This window comes from Athene noctua, chromosome 7 (genome assembly GCF_965140245.1).
Source record: "Athene noctua chromosome 7, bAthNoc1.hap1.1, whole genome shotgun sequence".
NCBI classification, from domain to species: domain Eukaryota; kingdom Metazoa; phylum Chordata; class Aves; order Strigiformes; family Strigidae; genus Athene; species Athene noctua.
In genome coordinates this window covers 24225272-24252464 of record NC_134043.1, presented here as the reverse complement: position 1 = coordinate 24252464, position 27193 = coordinate 24225272, and the positions used below count along the sequence as shown (strand labels likewise).

Here is a 27193-nt window from a genome sequence, read left to right as displayed (position 1 = left end):
GAGCCCGACTGCAGGATTCCCCACTTGGACATTGAAGCACCCAAGAGGACACAGAGTTGCTGCTGAATGCTGAGCCACTCTCACCATTAGTGCCTTGAGTCATTTTCCTCCTGTGTAACTACAGATGATGCACGGTACAGGCAGAACTGGGGCTGGTGCTGCTTGGGAGCTGCATCCATGGTTGGCCTGCTGCTTCCCAGGAGCATTTACTGATGCTGTGTGGCAGCAATTTGCAAATTGTCAAGGAATGCGTATATGAAAAAGTCTACAACAGGAAATGAAAAACATTTTCCAAATAATAAAATGGAGCAGTAGTCAAATAATTAGGCTCTTATTCAAAACAGAGGACAAGGAAGAACATTACTCCATTTTTCTTCTTTGAGGTGGAAAGATGGTGAAAGGGAAGATGGATTTGGATTTAAAAAATGGGTTTATTTCCTGGTTCTGCCATGAGACTTCATGTGTGACCTCTGGCAAAGCTTTTGATACTCCTGCACAACTCACTCATGTCTGTAAAATGGGGATAATCTCTTCCACGATCAACAGAAATTTTATGAGAATATCCTCAATGGACTGAGTACTCGGAGGTAGAGCGGTATCGGAAGGAATTCTCTAACTTCCCTCTACAATGGGCACCACCAAATTAGATAAGTGACAAGCCAGGATTTTAAACAGTTTGGGAGTTGAACAGTGTTGGCATCCAGCAAAGAGCAAATGTTTTCTATTGGGAGATAAGGATATTTTTTTTTCTCACAGTGTAAACATGAAAATATTTGTCTTTGTAGATTAGCTGCAGCAATGAAAATGCTTCACATAGTCACTAGTTGGGAGTTCTGACTGTTAATACATCCTAAACTGTCTGGTACAGCCTGGAAGGGGGAGTTGAATTAAACACGAGATACTGAGCAGGTTGAGGCCTTTTTGCTCAGGATACAGCAGGTTATGTTCTCTGTGAAGTCTCTTCTCTGCTTATAACCATAATGCTGATGACCTGTGTATCAAGCGGACAAACAGTAGATGAACCGATGAGGGAGAAAGCATTAGCTCACTGTCATGCTGGCTGCTACTCGTTTTTGACGTGCAAGTGGCTGTCCCTCTGCCCATGTGGGAAATTATTAACATACTTTAATTCCTATTGATTCTTATTTGACAAAAGTAATAGCTAACTCACACTTTTTACAGAAGCCAAATTGGGGCTCTTTACGCTGATTTTGACCAATAAGTTTCTTCTCCCCATAGAAAGCCCACAGGCAGATTACAAAGTTTCACAGATCATTTGGAAACGCCTAAAATTTTTATATTTTTTTTTCTGTGGCCTTTAGAAACCTTCTTCACAGCCTATCTTCTTCACAGCCTGCCTCCTTCAGTGCCTGAAAATCACGAGAATAAGGAAAAGCTTTCTGACTACAGCACTTCCAACCAGGAGCATTATCATGAATTACAGGACTATGAGGGTTTGCGTCCCAGAAACTCAGAAATCACACTTATGTTTTAACTTCTAGTCCATGCAGAATCCTGCTGCCCTGGGGCTTTAACTCCTGAGGGAACGGTTAGTAAGAATAAGGCCTAGAATTAACTTGCAGATTTAATTGACTGGTTTTATTGCGGATGTTTATGTTGAACTGTCCTACTACAGGAATTATCATTCATCCAGGAAATAAAATGGCTCCAATGACTAACTTGAGTGTCATGTGAAAGAAGATAAGAGTACTGGCAAATTTCTAAAGTTTTATGATCCTATGCCCTTAGACTGTTAAAATGAAAGTCATTTTGTTAAATATTTACTTATTTGACAAACATGCTGTTCTGACTTCCTCTCTATATTCTTAAGTAATGAATGACAGAGCACAAAAAGAAGATTACTTGTCTAACTTATTTTAGACTAGTGTAGGAAAAACAGGGACTGACAGGTATAATGTACTGGAGAGAATGGGTATTTTCCCATAAAATTGCAAAATGTAGCTAGTTTAGAAGACTGTAATTTGACTATATTGCTCCAAGCCTTGGAGATTCTTATTACCGTGCCTGGTCATTATTATTCTCTTAGCAACAAAAGATTAAAAAAAAGTTCATTAAAAATATCTCAGGCTAACCTCATGCACGTGTAGCAGCAAGAATAATAACAATGCCACACACATCCCTTTGTCACCAAGAATGGGCACTTCTGTTTTTCTTGGAGTTAACCTTTTAGGGAAGAAGAGGGGAATAGTAGGATTTGGCTGCTGAATTCTTTAATTATCTCTCCTTCCTTTGTGTGGGGTATGAAGGACTGTGAATCAGAGCACTGCTAGATATGGCTACAGACATCCAAGGCAGCCGAGGCGCATTGATTGCCTCAGCACCTACAAGCAAGATTGCTGAGCTTGAGAGCCAAGTTTCCTTGCTACACAACATGAAGAAGAATAAAAAGTTTCTGGATTATATTTTTAGAGATGTGAATGTGCCTAGCAAAGGAAGGCCTGAAGTGTACAGTGCAGAAGAGAGGTATAGATGAAAGATGAGTTACTGTGACTAGGACATAAAGAGACAGGCAGTCATCCAGAGGGGATTGTGAATGCTGGAGTACCAGTTTTTCCCTGGATGTGTGACTGATAGGTGATGAACATGCAGTCCTGGGGTGAGTTAAACAAACCTTGTCAAATGTACTCCAGCTATGAACAGGGAGGAAACATGACTGAGACAAGCACTATAGTGGGTGTCTTGAAGATGGTGTGTTTACTGGTACATTATGCAGAACCTGGTTTGGACCCTCTCTCTTTTCCTTTGACAGCCAAGCGAGATACCAAAGACACATGGCACTGGCATGTGTGTCTCCAGCAGACCAGCAGAGCCGGGGACCCTGCACTGCATCAGCAAGGGACAACAGTGCCAAGAAACTCGACTTAATCCTGCCTCCACCTGTATCTTCTGCGTGGATTCCATGCCTGTATTACAGAAAAATCAGGAAAGTTTATAGACCTAATATGTGTGTTCCTTACCAAACTTTTGAGAATGGTTAAACCCTTAGACATCACTGACGTGACAGGTTAGAAAGTGGGATGAAAGGCTTTTTAACAGCACTGGCTCTTGCTAATTTAGACAAGACCAAAGTCCAGGCTGCCAGGGCATGAAGTTTTTCTCCAGAGTCTAAGAACCTGAAGACACTGTTTTGTCTAGTGTGCTGCATGTGAAGACTCTGGTGAGAACATCCCACGGGGTCTTTAAGAACAAATTCTGGTCTTGCCTTTCATCTTGGGTTTCAGCTCATCAGGTTTGAGAAATCTGTATAAAAAAAAAAAAAGTATCTTTTCTTCCTCAGAGTCAAAGGGCAAAAGTTGAGTATGTAATCTTCAGAGTTGGACAGTGATGGATTAGAAATCCAGCATAAACTCGTAGTCCCATGAGCTACAAATCTGATGGGGTTTGGTTTCCCTTGGGTGATGTCTTGTTTGGATTCTCCTAGGTCTACACTGCTGGAAGCTCCAACTGCAGCTTTTTCTGTGGGTGGGTATTCATAACATCTTTCATCTTTGCAGCTTTCTTGGTGTTTAATAAGGGTTTAACTCAAGCTGCAGTGGGTCTCTCTTCTTTTACTTAGCAGCCTGTTTTTATGAAATGTATAGGAATGTAACATTTTTAGCCTTTTATTGCTCTGTCAGATGTGGTTAAAATTGGCTACTGTTTGTTCTTGTTCCCTCTCTTTCTCCTGCACAACGTGCAAGTATGTACATGCACGTATGTGTGCACATATGCGCACACACACAGAGATATATTATACATATGAAGAGATAATGATCTCAAAACCCTTTTAATTTCTGTAGGAATCCAGGCTAGGGAAAAAAAAGAAAAAAGTATTGTAATGATTTTTCTTTGGGAAACGAAAAGAAGGATGAACTTTTTTTTTTTTTTTTTTTCTATGCAGCAGACAGAATATTCAATTACCACTCTGTTTAAACATAACATGTGTTGCTGAAAATCTGGCACTACTATTGTGAAATAAAAGATGTAGTGGGATCTTTGTCCTGGAACTGCATACTCATGTTTATGCACGGCACTCATGGTTCACCTCCAGTGCCTGAGTGGTCCTGCTGAGACTGGAGGAATGTGTAGGGAATGTAGACTTGCCATGAGATCCTGTCTCCATTACATCTTTCAGAGTTTTGCCATGGAAAGGAAGGCATTTTGCCCTTCATTTCTAAGTAATTAAGATGATAGTGGAGTTTGAGTTTTCCAACTTTGCGAAAACAAACTAATAGCAATGATCCACTCCAATAATTCAGATATTAATTGACACAGGAGAGAGAAACAATACATTAAAAAATAATTAACTTTCGTTAATTAATTTTTAGAAATAGGAAGGACACCTGCAGCAAGTGCAGACGTTTGCAACTGTCATTAGATTGGGAAGGCTGTGCAGTAATTCTGAAATGAAAACAGGTCAAAAGGACCAAGAGTGATCTGCAACATGGTCTGAGAAGTAGCATGAACTATGTGATTGCTAGTGAGCTGCAAAAAACGTGATGAAGACATGCATTTTTTTAAAGATGTCTATAGAAGCCAGAGGTTAATTAGCAGTTAAAAAATGTCTATTGGTGTTTTGTCAGCACCATCAGTGTGTTAATTATTGCTATTTTCAAGCCTCAAATGTGTCTCTTTCAGACTTAAACTGAAATAGATTGATTCTTTTTACTGAGACATTTCTTAGCTAATTTTTTTTTTTCTTTTCCCCCTAAAACCAGGTTTTTTTTCTATGGCCAGAACTGGAATTTCAAATCTCATTCGGCTTTCTCCTCCTTGGTATTTGTGATGTGTTTCCACTTGTCTGACGTGTTGCAGGAAGGTAAGGTGGATGCATTTGTTACCTCGGTCTTGTCCAAATTTTAAACTGTTACTTCTCTGCAATGTAGACACAGAAAAACCTGAAATGAACCCTAGAACTTTCCACCTCCTCTTTCAAAGTTAGTGAGTAGAAAGGCAAAAACCTAATTTGTTCTGTTGCTCTTAATTATTTTGTCTGCTTTAATGAAATACGCTTGTAGGAAAAACCACAAAGGCCTTATATGCCACTGTGGACATGCCAGAACTCTGGTTCAACAACTAGGCTTCCTCACAGGGGAGCGAGAGCTGACCAGGCAGCCGGAGCATCCAAGGCAGCCAGTGTAGAGAAGGTATGGGCTGCGTGTGGTCTCCTAGTGTCAGCTAAACCAAAATGCTGAGAACTACGCTGAGGTCAGGTCGTTCCTGCATCAGACACCTCCTGGGGAAGGTTTTCCTGCCATATATGGCCCCCAGCCCTCTTCTGGAAGTTGTTGCCCCCAACTCCTATTTCAAAGATCCTGTCAAGCTTTGTTTTTTAAGAAACAAAAAACCCTCTCTCATCTAAAGATATGCAAGTCTAGAGCTGTCATCCAGGTTGACAAATCTCCTTAAATGGACATTCATTTAATCTCTCAATGTTCAGACCATCTTAACCCTGTGGCCTTCAGGCTGCTGGAACCAAGACTTGCCAGAGAGAGCATGGGATGTGGTTTGGACTGTAGCCCCAGACCTCCTTCTCCTAGAGGGAGCCACAGAGTCCTGCTTGCTCTTGCTCTGGGAATGGGAATTCAGACTGAGATTCCTAAAAATAAGTCACTTCATCCCTCTAAAAATATTTTCTTTCAGAATACCTAACTCCTGCTATTAAGTTTTCAATTTTTCAGTAAACATATGTGCATGTATATAATTTGCCAGTCTCTTTCATTTCCACAATGGCCTACTTTTCTGTCAGTACTATTAAAAGTAAAATGCCAAAGTGGGAGAAAGACAGAATTATGCTAGACAAGAACTACATAACAAGACACATTTTTTTATCTTTCAGGTGAATTTATCTATGTATCTATCTATTTCCATTCCAATTTTGTGACAGGCTATGGAGAAGGATCCTTAGATGCTGTATTACCTACTCTGCAAGTCATGGTTCTGGACTTCTTCCTCTGAACAATTTTTCTAACCTTACCTAAAGGATCTGATTTTTAAAAAAATTATTTCTATAATTAAATTGTATCTCTTGTGATGACCTTGAAGGGTAGGAGTTAAGCATAAACAAACAGAACAATGATGGGGCCCAAAGGCAGTAACTTTTAGGAAGCTTGAAAAAAAAAAAAAAGGTATGTATGTCTCATTTAAGCAAGGTGAAATGACAGAGCTGTCTACAGTGATTTATCTGCTAAAGGGCAAGTTTTCAACTATATACCAATCTGCTTTTTCGTGCCACCTCTCTCCAAATGGGAGACAGTTTAGATGAATGTTTCATTTGTAAGAAACAAATTTTGTTAATGAAAAAAGTTCTCAGATGGAATAAGCTGCCAACTGAATAAAAACCACTCACATTTTACAGAGAACATGTAACTAATATACTCTTTATTTGTATATACAACTAAAAACAAGACAATACAATTAATGGGGAAAAAACCTTGTACAAGTACACTGAAATTCTTCTCCCATCTTAGTCACATAGGTTAACATAAGAAAAAACCGAGCAGAATTAGTTTTCTCAAACATGTTATTAAGGACAGAGCCTGTTTACCAGTCAAATAATAGATGTCCCTGTGGAATGTGACAATTTGCAAAATATACAAAAATATACATCCAGGGAGAGTTACAGCTGAACAAATGAGGAAGAATTTCTGACTAAAAGGGAACATGACTTATTTTGTCCTAATTGCTTAAAAAAATTCATAAGTGACTCGGCTAGAAACAATGTTCCAGAGGACTGTCCTCACACATTGGTGTGTGTAGAGCTGACAGACTTTCTGTTGGCCCCATTCTTTGAAGATCTGTCATCTTTGATGGTGAAGAGTAACAGACTTTACATTTGTGTGCAGACCAGATTGTTAGGCTACTTATTCACAGGTTCTTCCTCTTACTGTGGCTAGGTTGCATGTCTCAGATCTCCAGTCAAGTGCAGAAAGTGCCTGGAGCTGCCATGTTCCTGCTGTGAATGCTGTGCTGTCCACTAGTTTGCTAGGCCTTTCTTTATCCCATCAACAGCTTCCACTGCATGTGAGTAGATCAGTGGAATCAAATGTTTCCCCTGCTAACAGCTGGATCCAGGTACCACAATTTCTCTCTGACCTCCCCTTAATGGAATTGTTTCAGGCAGAAACCAGTATTTTTAGAATTGCTTTCCCATTTAAAACAGAAAAACTGCTCTTCTAAAATCCAGTTTCACTTTTGATACTGTCTTTTATATGGTTGCACTTAGATATACCTTCACACTTGTGCAGCAGACTATACAAATACCTTGAGATTTCAGATGCTCTCAAGTACTGTTTGTGCTCTTCTAGAGTCTAGAAATCCCAGGCTACTGAAGGCACTCTACACTAACAGCCAAAAGCAAGTTCCTGTGCAGTCTAGCAAGCTGGACACCCTGAATTAATCTATTTGCTGCTACTGAAGGGAGTTTTACCTCCCCGCAACTGCTGCCACCTATGGAGCCCTGTCCCCCACTGTGTCTAGTTTGAGAAGCTAAGTCCATTTAGCTTGCAATGTGGGGAGAAATATTTTTGCTGGGTTTGTTTCCTGGCAGTTGTGTAAGTTGATTAAATTATGGCAAGGTCAATGAGCTATTAGGTTGGCTCAGCTTCTTCTGGTCAAACCACACCTACTGCTCAAGCCTGCTCCCGCCTTACAAAATTTGTGCTCTCATAGCCACTCATCTCAGAATTGGGAGGTGCTTTCTGGGGGATGACGACACGATGCCAGCCAACACCTTTCTCTGACCACTGGCTGCCTCCTTGCTCATTTTACACCAGGCAAAGACTCATTTCTCTATTTGTAAAAGGATGAACTCAAATCATGCAACTCCAACTACTAGGCGCTGACTCAAGAAACCTCACAAGTCAACCTCCTGTCAGTCCTGCCTGTGGGGCCCTATGTAAAGATCTTTCAATATTCTTCAGCAAATGGGCCCGTATGTGACGCAGAAATTAAGAGTGCGATGTCTAGGACTAGTAGCTAGACTCTTTTACCTGTCTGCCAAGCCTTTCCTTTGGAAAGGAAGGCCAAAATTCAGAATGAAGTTGAATCCTAGTAAGTTTAATAGGTCTGATTCAGAACCTTGTAATTATCTTGGGTTTGGTAGTACCAAGTAAATGTTTGGCATTTAGGAACCAAAACATACGGCCCTCCAGATTCTGCTGGAATTTTAAACAGATGACTAAAGTGAAAGAAGGTACCTCAAACTGAAAGGGATACCTCCTCTGAATTGTTTGTGTTCCAGTTACTTTTCCAGGCTTAAGATTTACAGATAATTTTGCTTGTTGTCCTTTCAGTAAAGGCCACGTTTTAAGGTAGCTTGTTGAACTGAATCCCTACTGATTCTTCAATGTCATTTTACACCCAGCCTTTCAAACTAAAGTGACCCGAGACTGAGTTTTCCCAGTGGTACAGAACACACCACAGCAGTACACATTCCTGCCAGTCTTGTCCAGTTACATTCTAGAATTCATCATGGCAAAAACACCACTTTACAGAGGAATGGAGTAACACGGATATGAGAACTGAACTGGACCACATACCAACAACCCTTAAATAATATGTTTCTTTAAATAAATGCAGGGTCACCAGTAAAAGGGAGTACTAAATACAGAAATAATGTATCATAACTCAGAGAAGGTTCAAAGGAATATACAGACAGAAAAGACACTTCCAAGTATAGCAGGCACTGTACTGGATGGAAGTTGTGTTAGGCAGTGCATTTCCTTCTGAATTTGTATTGAACTGATATCCTCACAGAGACTGGCCTCCAAGACTTAAACCAATGAGATGTAAGTTACAGTGGCCAAATGAAGCATTGAGCTTACAACAGAAATACAGGGTAGGAGTTAAGTTTTAGTGTTCTTTCCAACTTGCATCTTATGGGATCTTTCAAAACCTTCCCTGAAATTTCATCAGAAGCTGGTAGGTATCACTTCCTGTCCTGAACGTTGCTGCTACTTACCACAAAGGCTGCATCTCAAGTCTGAAATCGCTACATTTTGGTACCTGGTGGAGGTATTCTCATTATGTATAGACCAGCGTTGCTTTCTCTGTATCTACACAGCTCAAATGACTACACAACATCTTCAGCAAATGGACTGAGAATTCATCCCAGGACCTGCAGTTTACCACAAGCAGCCTAGAAGGAGAAGGCAAGGGCTTAAAGAGACAAGGCTCTTTATTATTAAACTGGTCCTGGTTAGTTTATTCAGATCACATACTGATACAGTACATCTGGTGGGTAATCTCAAGAAAGAGGAAATAATGGCTCCTCTAATTGGGCATGGAGCTCAATCTCTGTAGGGTTATCTGCATCATGCTAACTCAGCAGGAAACCCACCACCTAACAGAACTTCTATCCAGCATGGATACAATGATCTCCATCATACATCCATGATTTTTCTAGTGAATGTCTTGATGCTAGCATATTGATAAGCAAAAAGCTACAAATAATGGGTTTTCTAATTTCCTTTTTTTCTTGAATTTTTTTTTTGCTTCTCAAGAGCTTTTAATCTCCAATGGAAAATGGTAAAAACCCCCCACGCTTTATTTTTATTACCAGTTTCTATTTAGCATTTCTGACTGAGTCTCTTCTTTACACCTCTTTTTCATAACAGCATACCTTTTCTGCAACTTGCTTGTAATTTATCTTATTTTTAATAGTCAATTAATATTGTTTTGCTTCTTTTTTATCTGAATTTAACATTACCATCTCAGTGTCCCCCTAATTTTAGGTACTTGACTATAAAGAGTTAGGCTTCAGGACACTAGTTGAGGATCATTTACATTCAAGTTTTATGGCACTAAAAACCTCTTTAATACATAAAACAAATCCCATTGATATTTCATATCCTTCTGTCCTAAAGCATTGCAGTTACGTCCCAAGTCTGCAATCAGCTCCATATAGGTAAACTATTGATATCATCTCACTGAAGTCACAGAGCTCTCAACATACATCCAGCTGTAGAAGACCAACTTTCATATTTAGTTTAAATCCTAGACAACATAATCTTCCTAAAGCACAATGTCACTGATAACGTTTGGCAATACCCTGCTAAATTAGCAAGGGCCAGTTTTTAATATCATCCCCACCTTCCCACATATGAACAGGAATTATTTCTCTTACACATCAGTCCTTAAACGAACCACTTCCTAGGTTATCAAGGTCCAAAGTCATTGTAATAGTGCTGGTTCCAGGATGACAGGCCATGATACATTTCACTCACAACTTCTGGCATTGCAAAACAAATTGCAGATTGTATACCAGCTGTAGAAGATTTTGTTTTAGATGCCACAGTAGTCTGGTGGCTCATGTAATCTAGCATCTTCATTTTCTTCTAAAATTTTCTTATGTATATATACTCATTTTTAAAGGTTGTGTATTTTAACTTTTACTGGTGAAAAATTATTTCTGACGTTATTACATTATGTCAAAATAAATGACTTCTGTTCCTAGTTACAACTTTTGCTTCTCAGAGTGTTCTATTATTAAAAATAATAATTAAAAAAAAAGAATTAAAAGAAAAGCTTCCTCTCCTTTATGGCTTTGTTATTTAACTTGCCAAGAACTGATTCTAAAGTAGAATCACAAGAGACTATGTAAGCAAATATAGACATTTTAAAAACAGAAGTGGGGTTTGTTGTTTTTTTTTTTTTAAACTACCCTGAAAAAAAATGAATTGTGACAATCAGCTTTGAGATTAATTTACCATTTACTATTAAGTCACCTAAAGGCACTCTCAACATACCGGCAAAAGTAAATGGGCTTAAAATAAGACTACACATCACACAGTAAGAGTGATCTTCCACTGACAGGGAAGATACTGCAGCCTTCCTCCATCATAACTTCCTGATACTAAATTCACATTTTCTCAGTGCATTTTTTCCTGTTCTGTAATAGCTTCTAGACTAAGCCTGGGCAGTTACCTCAAGGTCATTGTGCTGGACTGATTAAAAAGCACCGTTTATTCTCTGCTCAGAGAGGCTGTTGAAAATCCTGACCATATTTCTGGGTTTCCTAGTTACTAACTTCTCCATGGGTTTATCTGGTTAGCCTGTGACTTCAAACACTCGGCACAACTACAGACATATGAGAATACGCTCACCGTATGTCCTAGGTAATTCTCAGTGATAACTGCATTAAACACTGTAACAGGAAAGCAGGTTTGAGTTCTTCAGTCCAAGGCGTCTGAGCCTCATTCATGGACTCCCTAGACCACCACATGAACAGTAACCAAGAAAAATTAATTCATCAGGGGAGTTTACAACCTAAGGGTCAAAATCACTGCCTCAGCCTACGCACTGTCCTGTCACCATGCACGTGCATTTGGACGTGAGGAAAGGCCAAGCTGAAGTTGTTCCCGTTCACAGGAACCCTTCACAAGCTACACGGTGTAACAGAGAAACAGGCCCCACTAATAATCATTTCTGTATCATCACATACTTACATAACGCTTTAAACATATTTCCTGCCTTAAGTTTAGCAATCCAAGAGCTCCCGGTTTCCTTTGTATTGCGTAACACGAGGGACAGAGCAGCAAACCGGCGCTGAGGGGAATCTGACTAATTCCCCTTACCACGACTAAAACGAAATCTGCTGGCATAAACGCTCCGCTTGTGCGAAGGCTTGGCTCCCTAGCACCGAGCAGAGCACGCTGTTACCGTCGACACTCCTGCTGGAAGGACGTGTCGCGTTAAAATCTTAGTGGCGGCCTTATCCTCGATGGGTTTTATTTTACGGAAGAGGCAAAGGAGCTTTTTAGATTTAGCCCGCCCGGGTCAGCCAGGTGCGAGCCCGCCACGGCCAGAGAGCTTACGCAACGGCCCGCGGGGCCGGCCATTGAGGTGTGGCTGCCGGGGCCGCGCCGCCGGCGGCCAGAGGCCGGCGCTGACCTGGCTCCGCCGTCCCGCGGAGGGGGCGGCCTGCCCTGCGGGCTCCGGCACCCGGCGGCGGCGCGGGGCCGCCGCCAAGCCAGGGCCTGCCCGGGCGGGCCGGCTCCCCTGGGGACGGCGCGCCGACATCTTAGCGCCGGCGGGGACAAAGCGCAGCGGCGGCGGCGCTGGCTGCCGGCAGGGCGCAGCTCGGCCGCCGCCCCGGAGCCGCGGCTGCCGCCAGCCGCGACTGACACCCCCGCCGGGGAGATTTCAAACGAGCGCGGCTCCAGCCCGGCGCCTCCCGGGCAAACGCGCACCGCGCCGCCGGCGCGGCGGGGGGGACGGGAGCGGGGCGGGCGGGGGGGCACGGGGGAGAGCGCCGCCGCGCAGCTGTGCCTCTGCGCTGACCCCTGCGGCGCGGGCGGGCGGCCAGGCCCCGCGGGCCGCGTCGCCTCTGCGCGGCGGCGGGGGAGCGCGGCGGCGGGGCCGCCTCCCCGCGGCGCGGGGGCCGCGCGGGCCCGGGCCGGAGCAGGCCGCGGGCTCTCGGCGGGTCCCGCTCATTGTTCCTCGCACAAGCCCTGGCAAACAGGAAGCCGCCTCGGCATGAGGCGCCCCCCCCGCCCCTGGCGGGTGACTGGCAGGCCGGACGGCCAGTGCGAGCGGCGGCGGCGGCGGAGCGCAGCCAATGAGCGCGCGCGCGCGGGCGTAGGCGGGAGTTCCGGGCTGGCAGGCGGGCGGGCGGGCGGCGGTGTCGGCCGGGCCCCCTCTCCCGCTGCAAGCCCCACCTTTCGGCTTTCCCGCACCGTCAATCAAAATAGGAAAAAAAACCCCGGAGTAGGCTCGGGCCGCCGCCGCCGCTTCAGCCCGTGAGCACAATAAGCATGTCCCCGGCGGCAGCCGCCTAGCCCCAGCCAGCAGGGCCTGTGTGCGAGCCAGCCAGCCTGCCTGCCTGCCTCCCGCCCAGCCAGCCAGCCAGCCGGCCGCTCGCACTCACACCATGACCGGTACGTACGCACCGACCGAGCCGCCCCGCGGGGCTCCCTGCTCCTGCTCCGGCCCTGCGCTTCCCCGCTCCGGCCCCGGAGCGTCCGTGTGCGAGCGAGGCGAGAGCGGCACTGAGAGCAGCAGCAGGAGGAGCAGGGGGAGGAGGGAGAAGAGGGGCAGGGGCAGCAGCACGGGGAGGAGGAGGAGGAGGAGGAGGAGGGCTCCGTGCGGGAGGGCGGGGGGAGCGCTGGGGTTAGGGGGGGGGAGAGGGAGGGAGGGAGAGGGAGGGGGGTGATCGCTCCCGTCAGTGACTCTCCCCTCCCCCCTCCCCGCTGTGCCCGCAGCTCCCGAGAAGCCCGTGAAACAAGAGGAAATGGCTGCCTTAGACGTGGACAGCAGCAGCCACAGCGAGTATCTCCAGCACGGCAACGGCGCCGCCTCGGCCTCCGCCGGGGCGGCCGCCCCCCAGGTAAGCGCAGGCCCGGCCGGGCCCCTTCCCCCCCTCCCCCGGGTGACACGTTGTGAGCGGGTGCGGGAGCCGGTGCCGCCGCCGCCGCTTCCTGTGTGCGCGTCTGCGAGGAGCCCGGTCGCTGTCCCGCACTAACCGCCACCCACTTTCTCTCCCTGAACCCGCCCATTGTGGGTAGGACGCTCAGCCGTCACCGCTCGCTCTGCTGGCGGCCACCTGCAGCAAGATCGGCCCGCCGTCGCCGGAGGAGGATGAGGCCGCCGCCGCCGCCGCTGCCTCTCACTCTGCCGGAGCGGTGAGTGCCCGCCCCGCCGCTCTCGCACGGCCTGCCGGGGGGAGAGACAGCACAGCCAGCCAGCCCGCCCGCCCGGGGGGAGGGACGGGACACACGGCACTGCCCGCCCGGGGGGAGGGACGATAGCAGGGCCGACCTGCCAGGAGAGGGGTCCCCGGGCTCCCCTGCCTCTCCAGGAGGAGCCGGGCTCCCGGGAGGAGGAGGGAGCCAAGCTCCCCCCTCCCCCGCCATTGGGAGCGGCGCCTTCATTTACTTTCAAAAACGGGGGGAGGCGGGAAACCTCCCTCCTCCGGCCCTGGCACCGGAGCGGCTCGCTCGGCACCCGGCGAGGCTGGGAGGCATCTCACCTCCACCTGAGCGCACCCCCAGTATCCGCTCCTTAGCCGTCTGCCCGGAGCCGCGCACCCAGGCAGGAACACAAAATGAAGGCTGGCTGTAGGGAAGGATGTAGTTAGAAGTAAAATGGCTGTTTAGAAGCGAACGCGGTGGTGGAAAGCTGCTTCCTGTATCGACGCTGTTTTTTCTAGGTGCAGTTATCATGCAGTCCCTCGTATTGCAAACCGAATTTCTGGCCTTATCTCTCATGCGCGCTGGGCTCTGAAAGGAGCCTTGATGACCTTGGGACCTTGTGTGATGAGATGGATCTTGCATACTAGAAAGGCGTTCTTGTTGAAGCTAGTTCAACAATATCCATAACAAAAGCCTAATAGAAACTGGCAGTGTTCCTTAATTGGTCGAGCTAAACTCTCTTGTTGATATATGCTGGTAAAGTTAAGAGATGGTGCATTTCTAAATAACCTATACCTAAAAATGCCAGTTTATTAGAAGGGAGTTCCAAATTATCTTTTAAAATGACATGATGATGTCTTTTCCGGCCTTTGTGCTTGGGAAATGACATATATTACCTCTAAATTACAAAAAAAAAAATTTCTTACAGAAAAGTTTTAAAAAAGCAGAAAATCCTCTTTTTTTCATTTAAAAAACATCGTGTTTTCTAAACTTGCTGTAGAACAGCTTTGTGTGCTTTTAGGATTCTGCAAATAGGAAGAAAAACTGCAAAGCATTGTACTGGTGGGTGAAGTGGCTTTGGCAAGCTTTAACAGATGTCAAAATGTAAAGTTTACTAAATACTCAAGCGCTAAACTTTAAAATGCTTTTCATTTGTACATTTCAGCTTATTTTACATAGAGGGAAACGGAAGCAAAATACTTGTCTGAGGTCACAGAGCAGGTTGTAGACTATTGACAGAGCTTGAAAATATATTAAAATTCGGACTCCTTTTCAAGTGTCCTTTCTACTGAACCTGTTTATTTCTTAGGCTGTATGTTTTTAAAAATCTTTCTAGATGTTGTTAAGTGCCTGATACCTCTTAAGATTTGTTTCATAAGACTAGATGCATACAGTGCTGAAAAGTGGAATGTTGGATCTGTTTCTTGCATAAACATACATATTGAAAAATGAATGATGCTTAAATGATAGCTTGCTTTCTTGTATCTGCCTTAAGGTTGTTCTCATTTTAAAGCTGGAATTGTACATCTTGCAGATGGGTTGATTGCTTAGCATGAGCAATGCTAGGTCTGACAGGGTACCAGAGTACAGGACAAATGGTTCATGAGAGTTCAAAATGGGCAAAGCAGTTTTGAAATAGTACTTCTTTATTCCTGTTAAACTCATCTGTTGTTATGTTTATGTATAAGGGGTTTTTCAGGGCAAGGCGGAAGCAATTCAAGAGAAGCCAAAATCTTAGTTAAAACTAAATATGAATATAAACTCATGCACTACTTTTCATACATGCAGATAGGCCCCTCCTACATATCTGCTGTGAGTTAGGTTATAGCATTCTGGTAATTTTTACACTCCTACAACATAGCTCTTGAATGATTCAGAATATTTTGGGTGGAAACTAAATATAAATTGGAAGAGATACCTACAGTAGCTGAATTAGACACTGGAGTTAATTAAGATGACCTTAGTAAAGGGAGGGGAGGGACTAAGGTCCCCAAAATACATTTTTTGTGAAAAACAGAATGCCGGAAGGGATTTAGTGGAATAAAGATTTTTTTTTTTTTTTTTTTTTTTTTTGGTGATCCCCCAAGTGTATCTTACTGGGGTGTGGAAAAAGTCATGAGGAGCTAAAAAGGCTTAAATTGTAGGTACCTCATAACTCATGGAAAATGAAGTCTGTATGCATGGACACAGATACATTGTCTTCCGGGGGCTTGTGATGCTCATCCCTTTCCCAGGAGTATAGATGAATTGGTTTGATACCTGTGTGTGGGTGATGGTGCCTAATGTAGCAATGGGGAGGCAGCCCCTTCCCAGTATCTTCTGTACCCGGACTGCAGTTCTGACTGCCGAATGTCTGGTAGAACTCTCAGGCCATATAAATGGATAGTAAAAGTTAAACTAGTCGTTTCCTTTAGAAGCATTTGAAGAGCTTGCATATATGAGGATAGTGGTGCTGTGTTTTGGGGGGTTATTTTGTTAGTGCTTTACTGACATTCGCTTGGTAGGAACTGGCAGGGCTGGAGCCAGTATACTAGGCTAGCCAGTTACTGCACACTGCTTTCCTGGCTGAAATGGTATGCTGCAGCTGCTCCCCAAGAGACCAGCAGTATGATTTAAAAGCAACAGTAACAACAAAACTCCCATAGGAATGCAGGGAATATTGCATGTCTGGGATTTGGGGAAGAGCTGGAGCAAATGTGATTGTATTTGCTGTGATCTAGTTGGCCTTGCTTTGAGCCCAGGAGTTGGACCAGATGACCTTCAGAGGTCCTTTCCAACTGAAATTATTCACTGATTCTATGTTGGTATCTAATCCAAGCCTGCTGTTTGAGTGGACCCCACTTTTATGCCACTGAAAGGATTAGTGTGGAAATAAAGAGAGTAATGAAAGTGGCAACTGCTTTGTATGGACAGCAAGTGAAGACAACAGCTGACAGAACTAAACTCAACCCTTTTCTCCCTTCCATACTGTCAGTGAACTGGGCAGGCTGTCTCTAGTCCACAAGCTTGGCCCAGGATTGTGGTTAGAGCTATATTTACTTTTGGATGACAGAATACTAGCAGGCATTACTGCTGATGTTGTCTTTTTTCGTTGATGGAGTCTGCAGTCTTTCAGTTTAGGCTTTGACACCATGATTTATTCTGCCTGCAATCATCCAATACCAGTGCTTTGTGTTTTGCCTGCTGGTGGTTGGTTTTAATGTAGATGGCCTTGAGTTTGTGGCTTGCTTACCTGAGAATCTTTTCCTCAGTTGCTACACTACTGCATCCATGGTTGGTTCAAATGCTTGCCATGGAAACTTCCCCTCAAATATAGCTGCCTGCTGGTATGTGTGAAAGCCTTGCTGAGATGGTATGCGCTGCTGCCTGACCTAGAGTGACAGCTTCATATCTTTTGACCTCTGTGGATGTCTTTCCCTCTCTTGGGAATGTTAAGTCGGAGAGGTTTTAGTTTGGGTTTTACTTTTTCACTGTTTATCGTTGGCTAATAATTCTACCTTAAACTTTCATATTTAGGATTCTGTTTTGTTTAGTTATAAATGCTCTAGTTTCATTCCAGTTTAAACATCTGCAAAGATTTTGGCATTAGGTGAAAAGAAGAAGCAAAGCAGAGGTGGCAGAGTCCTGCATGGAGAAAACAAAAGAGGGAACAGATTCTAAAATTTAGGTCCAACAAACTGTTGATGATCAGTTGTATGGTTGTTCCATGGTGAGATGAGTGTTTAAGAAGCTACGAAGTTGAAATGATAACCAGTTGTTTACGTTCTTTTACTTCATTGCAGTGCAAAGCTAAGGACACACTGTTGAACTGTCATGCTCCCAAGGGCCGTTCTTATGGTTGTGCTGGGCATAACTGGGATAGGTGAGGATACAGTGCAAGACTGATGGGAGCACGGGGTTGGAGGACTGGAGAGTGGGTGAATTGAGAAAAGTGGCAGGCTGGCTGAGAAAACTGTTGGTTCTCACAGCCACAAAAGAATGGGAGCTGTCAGAGATGACTGCCCCAGTTGTGGTATGTAGCTGCATCTAGTGTACTGCAGGCTGCACCGATTCTTTAGCCTTAAAAAAAAAAAAAAAAAGCAGGGGGGTATGATTTATTTGTGTTGTTGCTTACCAACAATATGTGGAAAACATTTGGAGAGATTAATGATTAGCAATGTGGGGAAGATGAGTATAATTTCTCTGCTGTGCTCAAAGCATTTGTTTGTATCTTTTACAAATAAAGGTTGGAGTGTTTTAAGACTGCTTTGGCATATCTTGAGCTTTAGAATTGAGTATCAGTGCTTCACAGAACTTAATGAAAATCTGGAATTCCAGTTTATGCCTCAGAACATTAACCATCTGAGATGCAACTAGCTTAAGATCAGTTTAGGTGGAAGTAGTGCTGATAGGATAGAGAAATATGAAGACATTTTAAATTTCATGTTTTCCACTAGACAAAAAGATGGGTAAATCCCATGTGTCAGTTACCTGTACTTCTCGGTTCTCTGGCCTGTATGATGGTTTTGAGGAAGCTCAAAGTGATTCTGACATCCATCTTCTCCTTTATGGGTGATACTATAGGTTCCTGATGCAAAGTTTCTGGATGTGAACAGAGGTACCAGAAAGTGTTTAGCCACCATGGAAAAGTCAGCCTGCGGTTGTCTTGCTTCTCTCTGTTACTTAATTTTACAAAACAGAGAAGTTTCAGGTAGAATATAGTGCCTAACAGTATGTTTCCCCTGATGCTGTCCAGAAGCTCATGTTTTAAAATGTTCTTTGATTTTCACATTCCAATTATGGCTTCCTAGTGTTGGATCAGAACCAAGTGTAGAAGTTCTTTTACAGGTGCTTTAAGGATGTTCTTAAAAATGTTGTTTTATTTATCTTTACAGTTTTAGAGAAAGTAAGAAAATACGTGGTTTAAAACATTTCCATATTTAAAGACAGCATAAAACAAAAAATTCTCTCTGATATTTAAACATTAGTAAGACGTGTTAATTTGTAAAACAGTTGAGGCTGGTAAGGATCTCTGGAGATTCTCTGATCCAACCTCCTTGCTCAAAACACAATCAATGAGAGCAGGTTGTTCAGGATTGTGTTCTGTGGGTTTTGATTATCTCCAAGGATGGATACTCCACAGCCTGTTCCAGGGTTTGATCACCCTTATGGTAAAAAAAAAAAGGTTTTTTTCTAATTTTATGGGGAACAGAGTCAAAAGCCTGACTGATAGATAGTGATATCAGAGTGATAAATAATGTCCCCTGCCTAACCCCATCTACCAGTCAGTTGTCTCATCACAGAAGGTTGTCAGGTTACTTAATAAAGCATCATTTCCCCTGACTGACTACTTCTGTTCACCTTCTCTTCCCACCCCTCCAAGGTTATTTGAAGGTTATTTTAGTGTTTTGGGGAGGGGTTGTTGGTAGTTTTTTTTTTTGTTTTCCACAGTTATTTGCTGCACTACCTTCCCAAAAATCAGGTTGAGGCTGACTAGTCCAAGGTCCTCTGTCTCAGTCTTCTTCATGATTTGGTAGAGCCTTCAGCACCCAAGTTGAAGGCATGAGGGAAACGAACCATTTCACACAAACTTCCATGCAAAATTCTAGTTTGGCATGCAGTTATATAGAGATTAATACACATATATAGATTAATAATTAACAAAGGAAGTGACATACAATCTCATTAAAAATGCCTCCTTGTTGCTGTATCTCATTCGTCAATGCAGCAGCTTTTTTGTTTCTGCTAATGTTAGGGACATTTTATTGTCTTTAATTTAGACAAGTTCTGAATTTCTGCTGATCTAAAACAAGCTGTTCAAGTTCTGGATCCAGTTGTTCATCTCAAGCGAAAAGATTTAGATGTTCCTTACAATTAAGTGTTAGATATGTTTCACCAGATTGGAATTATCTTTTAAAGTCACATTTTAAGCAGCCCAGATAATACATTTTCCCTGAAACATTCTTTGATTCTCAAAATGTTTGATTTGGGCAAATGTATTTCTCTGAATTGAGTGGCTTCATTGGCAGAGGGCTGAAACATGCAACAGAATTAATTTGCCTTAACAAGCAGCTTTGTGTCAGCTGAACCACAGTGACTGATGTTGAATGTGTTTTTAACCTATGGCAAATACAAGATAGAATGTATTAGCTCATACCTTAATGAAAGAGTTGAAGCAAGTGCATTTTATCTTGTATTTGTAATGACCTAAGAATGCACAGATAGTTTACTGTAGCTTGGTAAACACATGGTATTAAACTCATGCATTAGAGCCCTAACTCTTTCATAAAACAACAATTTGGATGAGGCAGTAGCCAATCTTCTTCATTAGGTATGTGATTTTTAAATGTTTAGGAGCTCGTGACTCATTATCTGTCCACCTCTGCTTGTTTTGCTGATGCTTTTGCTCCAGGACTAAATGGGGCAAAAGTGACTTTCTGAAAAGTGCAGCAAAAAGCAGTCCACAAATAGACTGGCACAGATAAATGTTTGGTAGTTCTTTAGCAACAAAATACTGATGGCTAATGGCATGTGTCCAGTTGATCACATTTGACATGTTGAAATGCAGGTGCCTACAACATATACCAGCTCTTACAGGGGTGCTTCTCCCCTTTCCAGTTTTACTTTGGTGAAGGATGTGGGTTTTCTTTAAAACCCAAGCCCCCTCCTTCAACATGGTTTAGCTCACTTTTTAAAGGTATTTTACCTTCTGTATGTGTTTCTTTTATCTCCTTCCACATTTGACTCAATGTTGCTTTAATTTTCTCTAAACAACTTGAAGACAATTACTAGATTTTTATTTATCATGACCCCTCATGCTTCAGGGATGAGAATACTGACTCAGAGAGATCTCTTTATTTTACCTGCTGGAAATTAGATGAGGTTGCTTAAAGAAGCAAAAGATAGGCTGAACAGCAGCTGTTGCTTCCACTCCTTGGTGGTACTTGACCGTTCTTCAGGTGGATGTTATAATTTGATTTTAATACTTCCCATGCTTTGTGCCAGCTACTCTTTGCTCTGTTCTGTCTCTTGTTTCCTGATCCTGCTTCCAGTGAACTCCCCGTTGCTTCCTGTTCTCTCCTCCTTGGCTGAGTACTGCTAATGCTGAACTTTCCTCAGATCTTTGTCCCTTTCTCTTGACACAGAGCCTTTGGATTGCAACTGTCCAGCCTTCTCTTAAAGGAGCAGCTTCCAAATAACTGCTGTCTGAGTATCAGTTGATAAGGAAAAGAACTGTTTCTTTATCTGTACCTTCTAAGTATTTTTCACGGATGACTGAGAGAAAGCAAACAAACTTTGGTCTGTTAGGGCTGCTCTGTAAAGATCAGTGAGTGGGCTGTAGATGTTGCTGCTCATACATCAGTGGTAGAACTTTGCATTACTACAACAAAGCTTAATTGCTTGAGGATACAGTGAAAGGTTACTACTCTTTTTAGCAGGAAAAGAAGTCCAAGAAATGCCTTACTAGCTCAGCAGACTTTGAGAACGGATATAACAGTCAGGCTTGTTATGACAGGTTGGTGACCAGTTGAGGTTTAGAGATCATCCTCAAATTCTCTTTACCATACAGGCTTTTTTCATGCTTTAATACGAGTAATTTTGATAGCTGCCAGATAGGTTCTTGAAAGCCTCACCCTCTTTTTGCCCCTCCCTCCTCATGATTCATCTGGTAGTGTCTGATAGAGCCAGCTGCGACAGAAACATGTGAATAACAGGCATTTCATGTACTATGTGCAGCAATAGCTTCATATCTATGTGCATGAACTCCTCCATGGACTGACAAGTGCATCTACTAAAAGAGTGGCTCTATGGAGCTAAAACAACTACAGAGCAGGATTTGAGGGAAGATTTCATTAGATTATGAAAAGGCGAGGAAAGATGTGTTCCCAGCATGTAAAGGGCAAAGGCCATTGAATGGCGATACAGAAATCAACATATGTTTGGGGAGGAGAATAATGTAGGTTACTCCCATATCATGAAGGAGACAGGTTCCCTCTGAACGATTTCTGTGGAGGATACTCATGTATTGCTTACAAGTAGACATAGACATACTATTGTATATTAGGTCAGTCGAGTTAGGCCTGAACATTCAACATCTCCTTGTACATAGTCTTAAATCAATGAGAAATTATATCGGACTGGTAGTGGTTCTCATTACTTTTTCTTTCCCTCTTGTTCTAACAGATACTATCAGCACACTTTATTACTTATTTTATAATGACATACATTAAATATATAGCAAACATATTCTTGCTTTTGGTATTTTTCTGAATGATGTTTACCTATGACTTTTATGGGTCTTCTGATACTTTATAAAACTTTCAGTTAGTAAGTATTTATATACTAGTAAATTGAGTAGTTATGAACTTTCTTAGCAGAATTTCAGCAAACAGTACCTATGTGTAAACAATATTAAACACAAGACTATAAAGCTAATGTGGTAGCACATGAAAATGGAATTTTTTGCCTTTTTCTAGATAAGAGGATGTGATATGGAATATTGTGTAATTTTGTCTAATGTCATCAATCATAAGCCTGAAAGACTAAAGGATTTAAATATGTACTTTAAGTGAAAGGCTAATCAGTATAAGAGGAAATGAAAGTAATACAATGGAATTACCATTACTCCATTTTCTCTTTCTCATCCTTGAAGCATTAAGGCCATAAAATTAGTTTTGTTCTGGTGATGCTGTATCAATTTACTAATAAACTACCTGAAAGATTATATATCTTTCAGGGCAGATGAAGGCTAGCATTCTTTTTTTGTTCGCAATTATTATCTGTACAACTCTTGAGATAAATTTAGAACCAAGATGTGTGTTTTCTTTTGGAAATGAAGCTTGCCAAGCACAGTAAAACTATTTTTTTCGTAAGTACTCAGACTTAAATAGAGTATTTTTCTTGTACATGTAAACATTTTAGTGTTGTAGCTTGGAATAGGATAAGAAAGTGAAACTAGCAAAGTCCCAGCCTACACTGTGGACTAAATTCACTCGGATGCATGTCACAGGATTCATTCAGGCTCGCTAAGTCTCAATGCCATGTTAGAGAAGAGTAAGCTGTGTGCTGTATTTTGCATATCCAGGTTTTATTCTAAAGGAAATCAGAACACAGCATCAGAAGGAAGCTGCGATATGCTTTGGTAACTTCCCTACCAGGAGCAGCCACAGGATCAGTGCAGAACAGCAAACTAGAGCTTTTCTTTCTATGTCCTGTGGAGTCTGCCAAAGAAACAAAATTTGTTCCACAGCTGAATGAGTTGTAAGACAAGTTACTTGTTGCTAAATATTGTTATTCCATTGGTTTACTGTAGTGCTGTAAAATAAGGAGAAATTTAACTACATCTTTTTAGTTTGATGGTTATTTACAATACCAAGTTGGTTGACTACAGAAATCTGTGCTAAGCATTGAAGGTTGTTAAATCTAATTCTTAATACTCTATTCTGAAAAAGCTTGCTTTGGTAAAGAAAGGTAAGTGCAATTTACCTTTTCTTTACTGAATAAGAAACAAAAGCATACTAAATCAGTACTTAGGTTCTTTAATCTTTAACCATCCAGGGGTCTGTTCTGAAACATTGACCTTTTCTATTGTTCCAACTTAATGAAGATAGACTTTTTTTTCCCCCCCTAACGGATATGTATGACTAATCCAAATGTGATTTCAGTGTAAAAGTCCTTAGTTTAGAGGCCTTCTTCCCTAGTGAAACAGTAACTCATGCAAGCTTATAAATACTAGGACTTTGTATTATGTGTAACTTAAACTGAGGCTATCCAGTCTTTCCACTGGCCCATTAGTTGTCATCCTAACACTCTCTGTACTGCTGAGAGTCACAACATGCACATCTATACCGTGTATAATGCAGAGTCAAAAGGCAGTGGAGCTCCAGGAGATACAGGCGACGCTGGCTTCATGGCAATTCCTCCACTTCTGTGTGATAGGTGCCAGGCTAGATAAAGAGTGTGGCTGAGTCCCAGGGTAACCTGGTGATGACAGCTCCAGCAGCCCCTGCCAGCTCCCTTCTTCCCACAGCCAGGGATTTGGATTACCCAGCAGCCCCCACACCAGAATAACCCTGCTGCTGGTCACCTGATGTAGCCATGACACAGGAGCTGCATTTGACCTGCTCGTGAGCAACATGTAGCTCACAACCCACAGGTTGGTTACCCTGATTTAGGCATTAGCTCAGTACAAAATCTGTATTTCATAGTTCTAATCCAGTCGCCGTGGTTCATATGGGCTGCACTGCATGTTTTCCAGTAGTGTATCAATCTCTAGTGTTAAATTGCATGACTATTCTAGCATATAGCTTGTAAGTCTCTTGTTTTAATTTTGTCTTTTCTTTCTTTTTTTTATTCAGACAGGGGATTTGGCTTCTGTGCAATTAACAGGAACTCCAAATAGATGGGAGGTCTTGTCTGCAGCTCCTGCCACTATAAAGGATGAAGCTGGTAATATAGTACAGATTCCAGGTGCTGCCACAGTAACTTCAAGTGGGCAGTATGTCCTTCCTATTCAGAGTTTGCAAAATCAACAAATCTTTTCTGTTGCACCAGGATCAGATTCGTCGAATGGTACAGTGTCTAACGTACAATACCAAGTAATACCCCAGATCCAGACAGCGGATGGTCAGCAGGTTCAACTTGGCTTTGCAGCCTCTTCTGATAATAGCAGTATAAATCAAGAAACTGGTCAAATTCAGATCATTCCTGGCTCTAATCAAACCATCATTGCCTCTGGAACACCTTCAGCTAATATTCAGAATATCTTATCGCAGTCTGGTCAAGTCCAGGTTCAGGGAGTTGCAATTGGTGGTTCGTCTTTTCCTGGCCAAGCACAGGTAGTTGCTAACGTTCCTCTTGGACTGCCAGGGAATATTACTTTTGTACCCATCAATAGTGTTGATCTAGATTCTCTGGGACTTGGCAGTGGTTCTCAAACCATGACAGCTGGCATTAATACAGATGGGCACTTGATAAATACTGGACAGGCCATGGATAGTTCAGATACTTCTGAAAGGACTGGTGAGCAAGTTTCTCCTGAAATTACAGAAACCGCCACTGATAATGACTTATTTGTGCCAACATCATCTTCATCACAATTGCCCGTTACCATAGACAGTTCAAGTATATTGGAACAAAATGCAAACAACTTGACCACAACTAGTGGTCAAGTTCATAGTTCTGATCTTCAGGGAAATTACATCCAGACATCAGTCTCTGATGACACGCAGGCTCAGAATATTCAGGTCTCCACAGCACAGCCAATTGTACAACACATACAGCTTCAAGAGTCTCAGCAGCCAACCAGTCAAGCCCAGATTGTACAAGGTATTGCGCAACAGACAATCCATGGTGTGCAAGCAAGTCAAAGTATATCTCAACAGGCTCTTCAAAATCTTCAACTGCAGCTGAATCCTGGAACTTTTTTAATTCAGGCACAAACAGTGACCCCTTCTGGGCAGATAACCTGGCAGACATTTCAAGTGCAAGGAGTTCAGAACTTGCAGAACTTGCAAATTCAGAATGCACCTGGTCAACAAATAACTCTAACCCCTGTGCAGACTCTCACTCTTGGTCAAGTTGCAGCAGGTGGGGCGTTGACGTCAACTCCAGTTAGTCTAAGCACTGCTCAATTGCCAAATCTACAGACAGTTACAGTAAACTCTATAGATTCTGCTGGTATTCAGCTGCATCAAGGAGAAAATGCTGGCAGTCCTGCAGGTATTTATTTTACTCTTTTTGCAGAAAATTGGTTTTATTATTGCATGTGGTTGGTTTAAATGGTGATAATCATAACATTATTGTCTTGCTGCAGAAGCCTACAAAATACAGTGGATTAAACAGTGATGATAGATTTTATTTGAAACTACTCTCCATTGGAAACTGCAGTAATGGTGGAGTATAGTCCCACCTCACTTCTTTTGGTATAAGCTCCTGTAACTCACAACTGGTCATATTAGTTAAAAGCACTTCTACTACAATGTTTATCGGTGCTTCTAGGTCTTACCACCCAGAAGATCTGCATACTGAATTGAGAGGGGGGGAAATCTTGACTATCAACTACCACTCTTCTAAGGCAGCAATATCATTAGCATACCCCATTCTTCCCAGTCCTGAATAGATGACGTTTTCATGGAAAATCCAAGTATTTCTGTTGATACATGTTTTTTTTTTTTCTCCTAAGAATTTTCAGACCCCCTAAGGTGCTGTTATTCATCCACTGTTTTGTTAAATTAGTTTCCTGCTGATTTAATATCAGTGTAACTACAATGTACAAAACTCATGTAAGCAGAAGTGAAACAAGCATGTAAATATCAAAATGGAGGTTGTGCATAAGAACATATGTGAATTTCCAGTACTACTTATTTGCATTATCTTTCAGAATGTATAATTGTTAATGATAAACTTCACAGTGTGTTTTATCCCTGTAAGCGGAGAAAAAGAGGTTGTTTTCTTAAAATAGGTGTTTCTTAATGTGAGATAAAGTAAACATGCCTGTTTATTTTTGGTAAATTTGATACAGTGCATTCTGAATTTCAGGCATAGCTACCTAAAAAAAAGAGATGATTGAGGTTCAACATACTTTGCTGTACCAGAAGCCATTTAATCTCATCATTGAGGGGTTGTTCCCTGGCTAGTTATGAGGGGCAGAGTAAGCAGTAGAGGTAATCTGGGAGGGAACTGTTGCATAAAGTAGCTTGGGAATCACTGTTTTAGTATAATCATGTGATCCAAGGCTTTGGTTCATTAAGATGCTGAAGCATAAATGTTTAAGTAAAACATAGATGTTTTGTATTGTATGCTTATTTAAGCATGTGAGAAGAATGCAATGTTAAGTGTAAAATGCCTCGAGGAGCTGCTGAATTGGGATTGTTTCAAAAGCCTACTGATGATAATACCTATATAGATATTGATATGACTGGTATATTCTGTTTCAGGAAGCTTGATTTCCCTTTGGAATTTAAAAATCTCAATTAAAAATAATAAGATGGGATTTTTTTTTTTTTAGCTTGTTTTGTTTTGGAAGTGACTTCTATATTATGGACTGATCAAGGCAAAGTTACCCAGACCTAGATAAGTCTGGTCTTCATTGACTTGTAAGCAACAGCACCAAACAGATGAGTGTGTTGGTCACAGCATTTGCTATTTTGGGTAATCTTGATTCTTAAATTTTCTATTTCCAGTGACCACCAAAAGTCTTGGCTTGTCTCCATCACACCTGGTTACCTATGAGGACATGGGGTATAGATATCAGTCACAAAAAGGATGTATTGTGCACAATAGTATAGCTAAACTCAGATGTCAGAATCTAACTCTTGGAAAAAGGGCCCTGTGGTTAACATGAAATATAAGGAGGATAAGAACTTCTTTATTTCTGAGATTTATATTTGGTATAGGATCATGTTGCTAATGTTATTGCTTGTGGAGTAACATAGCAGAAACTTGAGAAGAAAGATGAAAAGGAAAGAGGAACCAAAAGAAAAGATGCATAAAAAAGAAGTTTAGCCTGTTGCGTGTATTTGTTTGTCTATTGTCAGTCCTTGAGAGTGTTTTAATGGTGGTTCATAATAAAATGCAAGGGA

At 42.4% G+C, this 27193-nt stretch overlaps 1 protein-coding gene across 3 annotated transcripts in view; it reads left to right on the top strand.

Annotated features, from left to right (window-relative positions):
• Nucleotides 1-12478: 12478 nt before the first annotated feature.
• SP3 (Sp3 transcription factor) overlaps nucleotides 12479-27193 on the top strand; it is a 37028-nt gene continuing 22313 nt past the window's right edge. The window contains exons 1-5 of one of the 3 annotated variants that reach the window (XM_074911160.1): nucleotides 12479-12878; nucleotides 13203-13327; nucleotides 13506-13622; nucleotides 23969-24059; nucleotides 24165-25331. In XM_074911160.1, the coding sequence (XP_074767261.1) occupies nucleotides 12872-12878; nucleotides 13203-13327; nucleotides 13506-13622; nucleotides 23969-24059; nucleotides 24165-25331 (1507 nt within the window). In that variant the 5' untranslated portion in view covers nucleotides 12479-12871. Of the gene's footprint in view, nucleotides 12879-13202; nucleotides 13328-13505; nucleotides 13623-23968; nucleotides 25332-27193 lie in introns of all 3 variants that reach the window. The other 2 variants (XM_074911159.1, XM_074911158.1) reach the window with 2 other exon arrangements.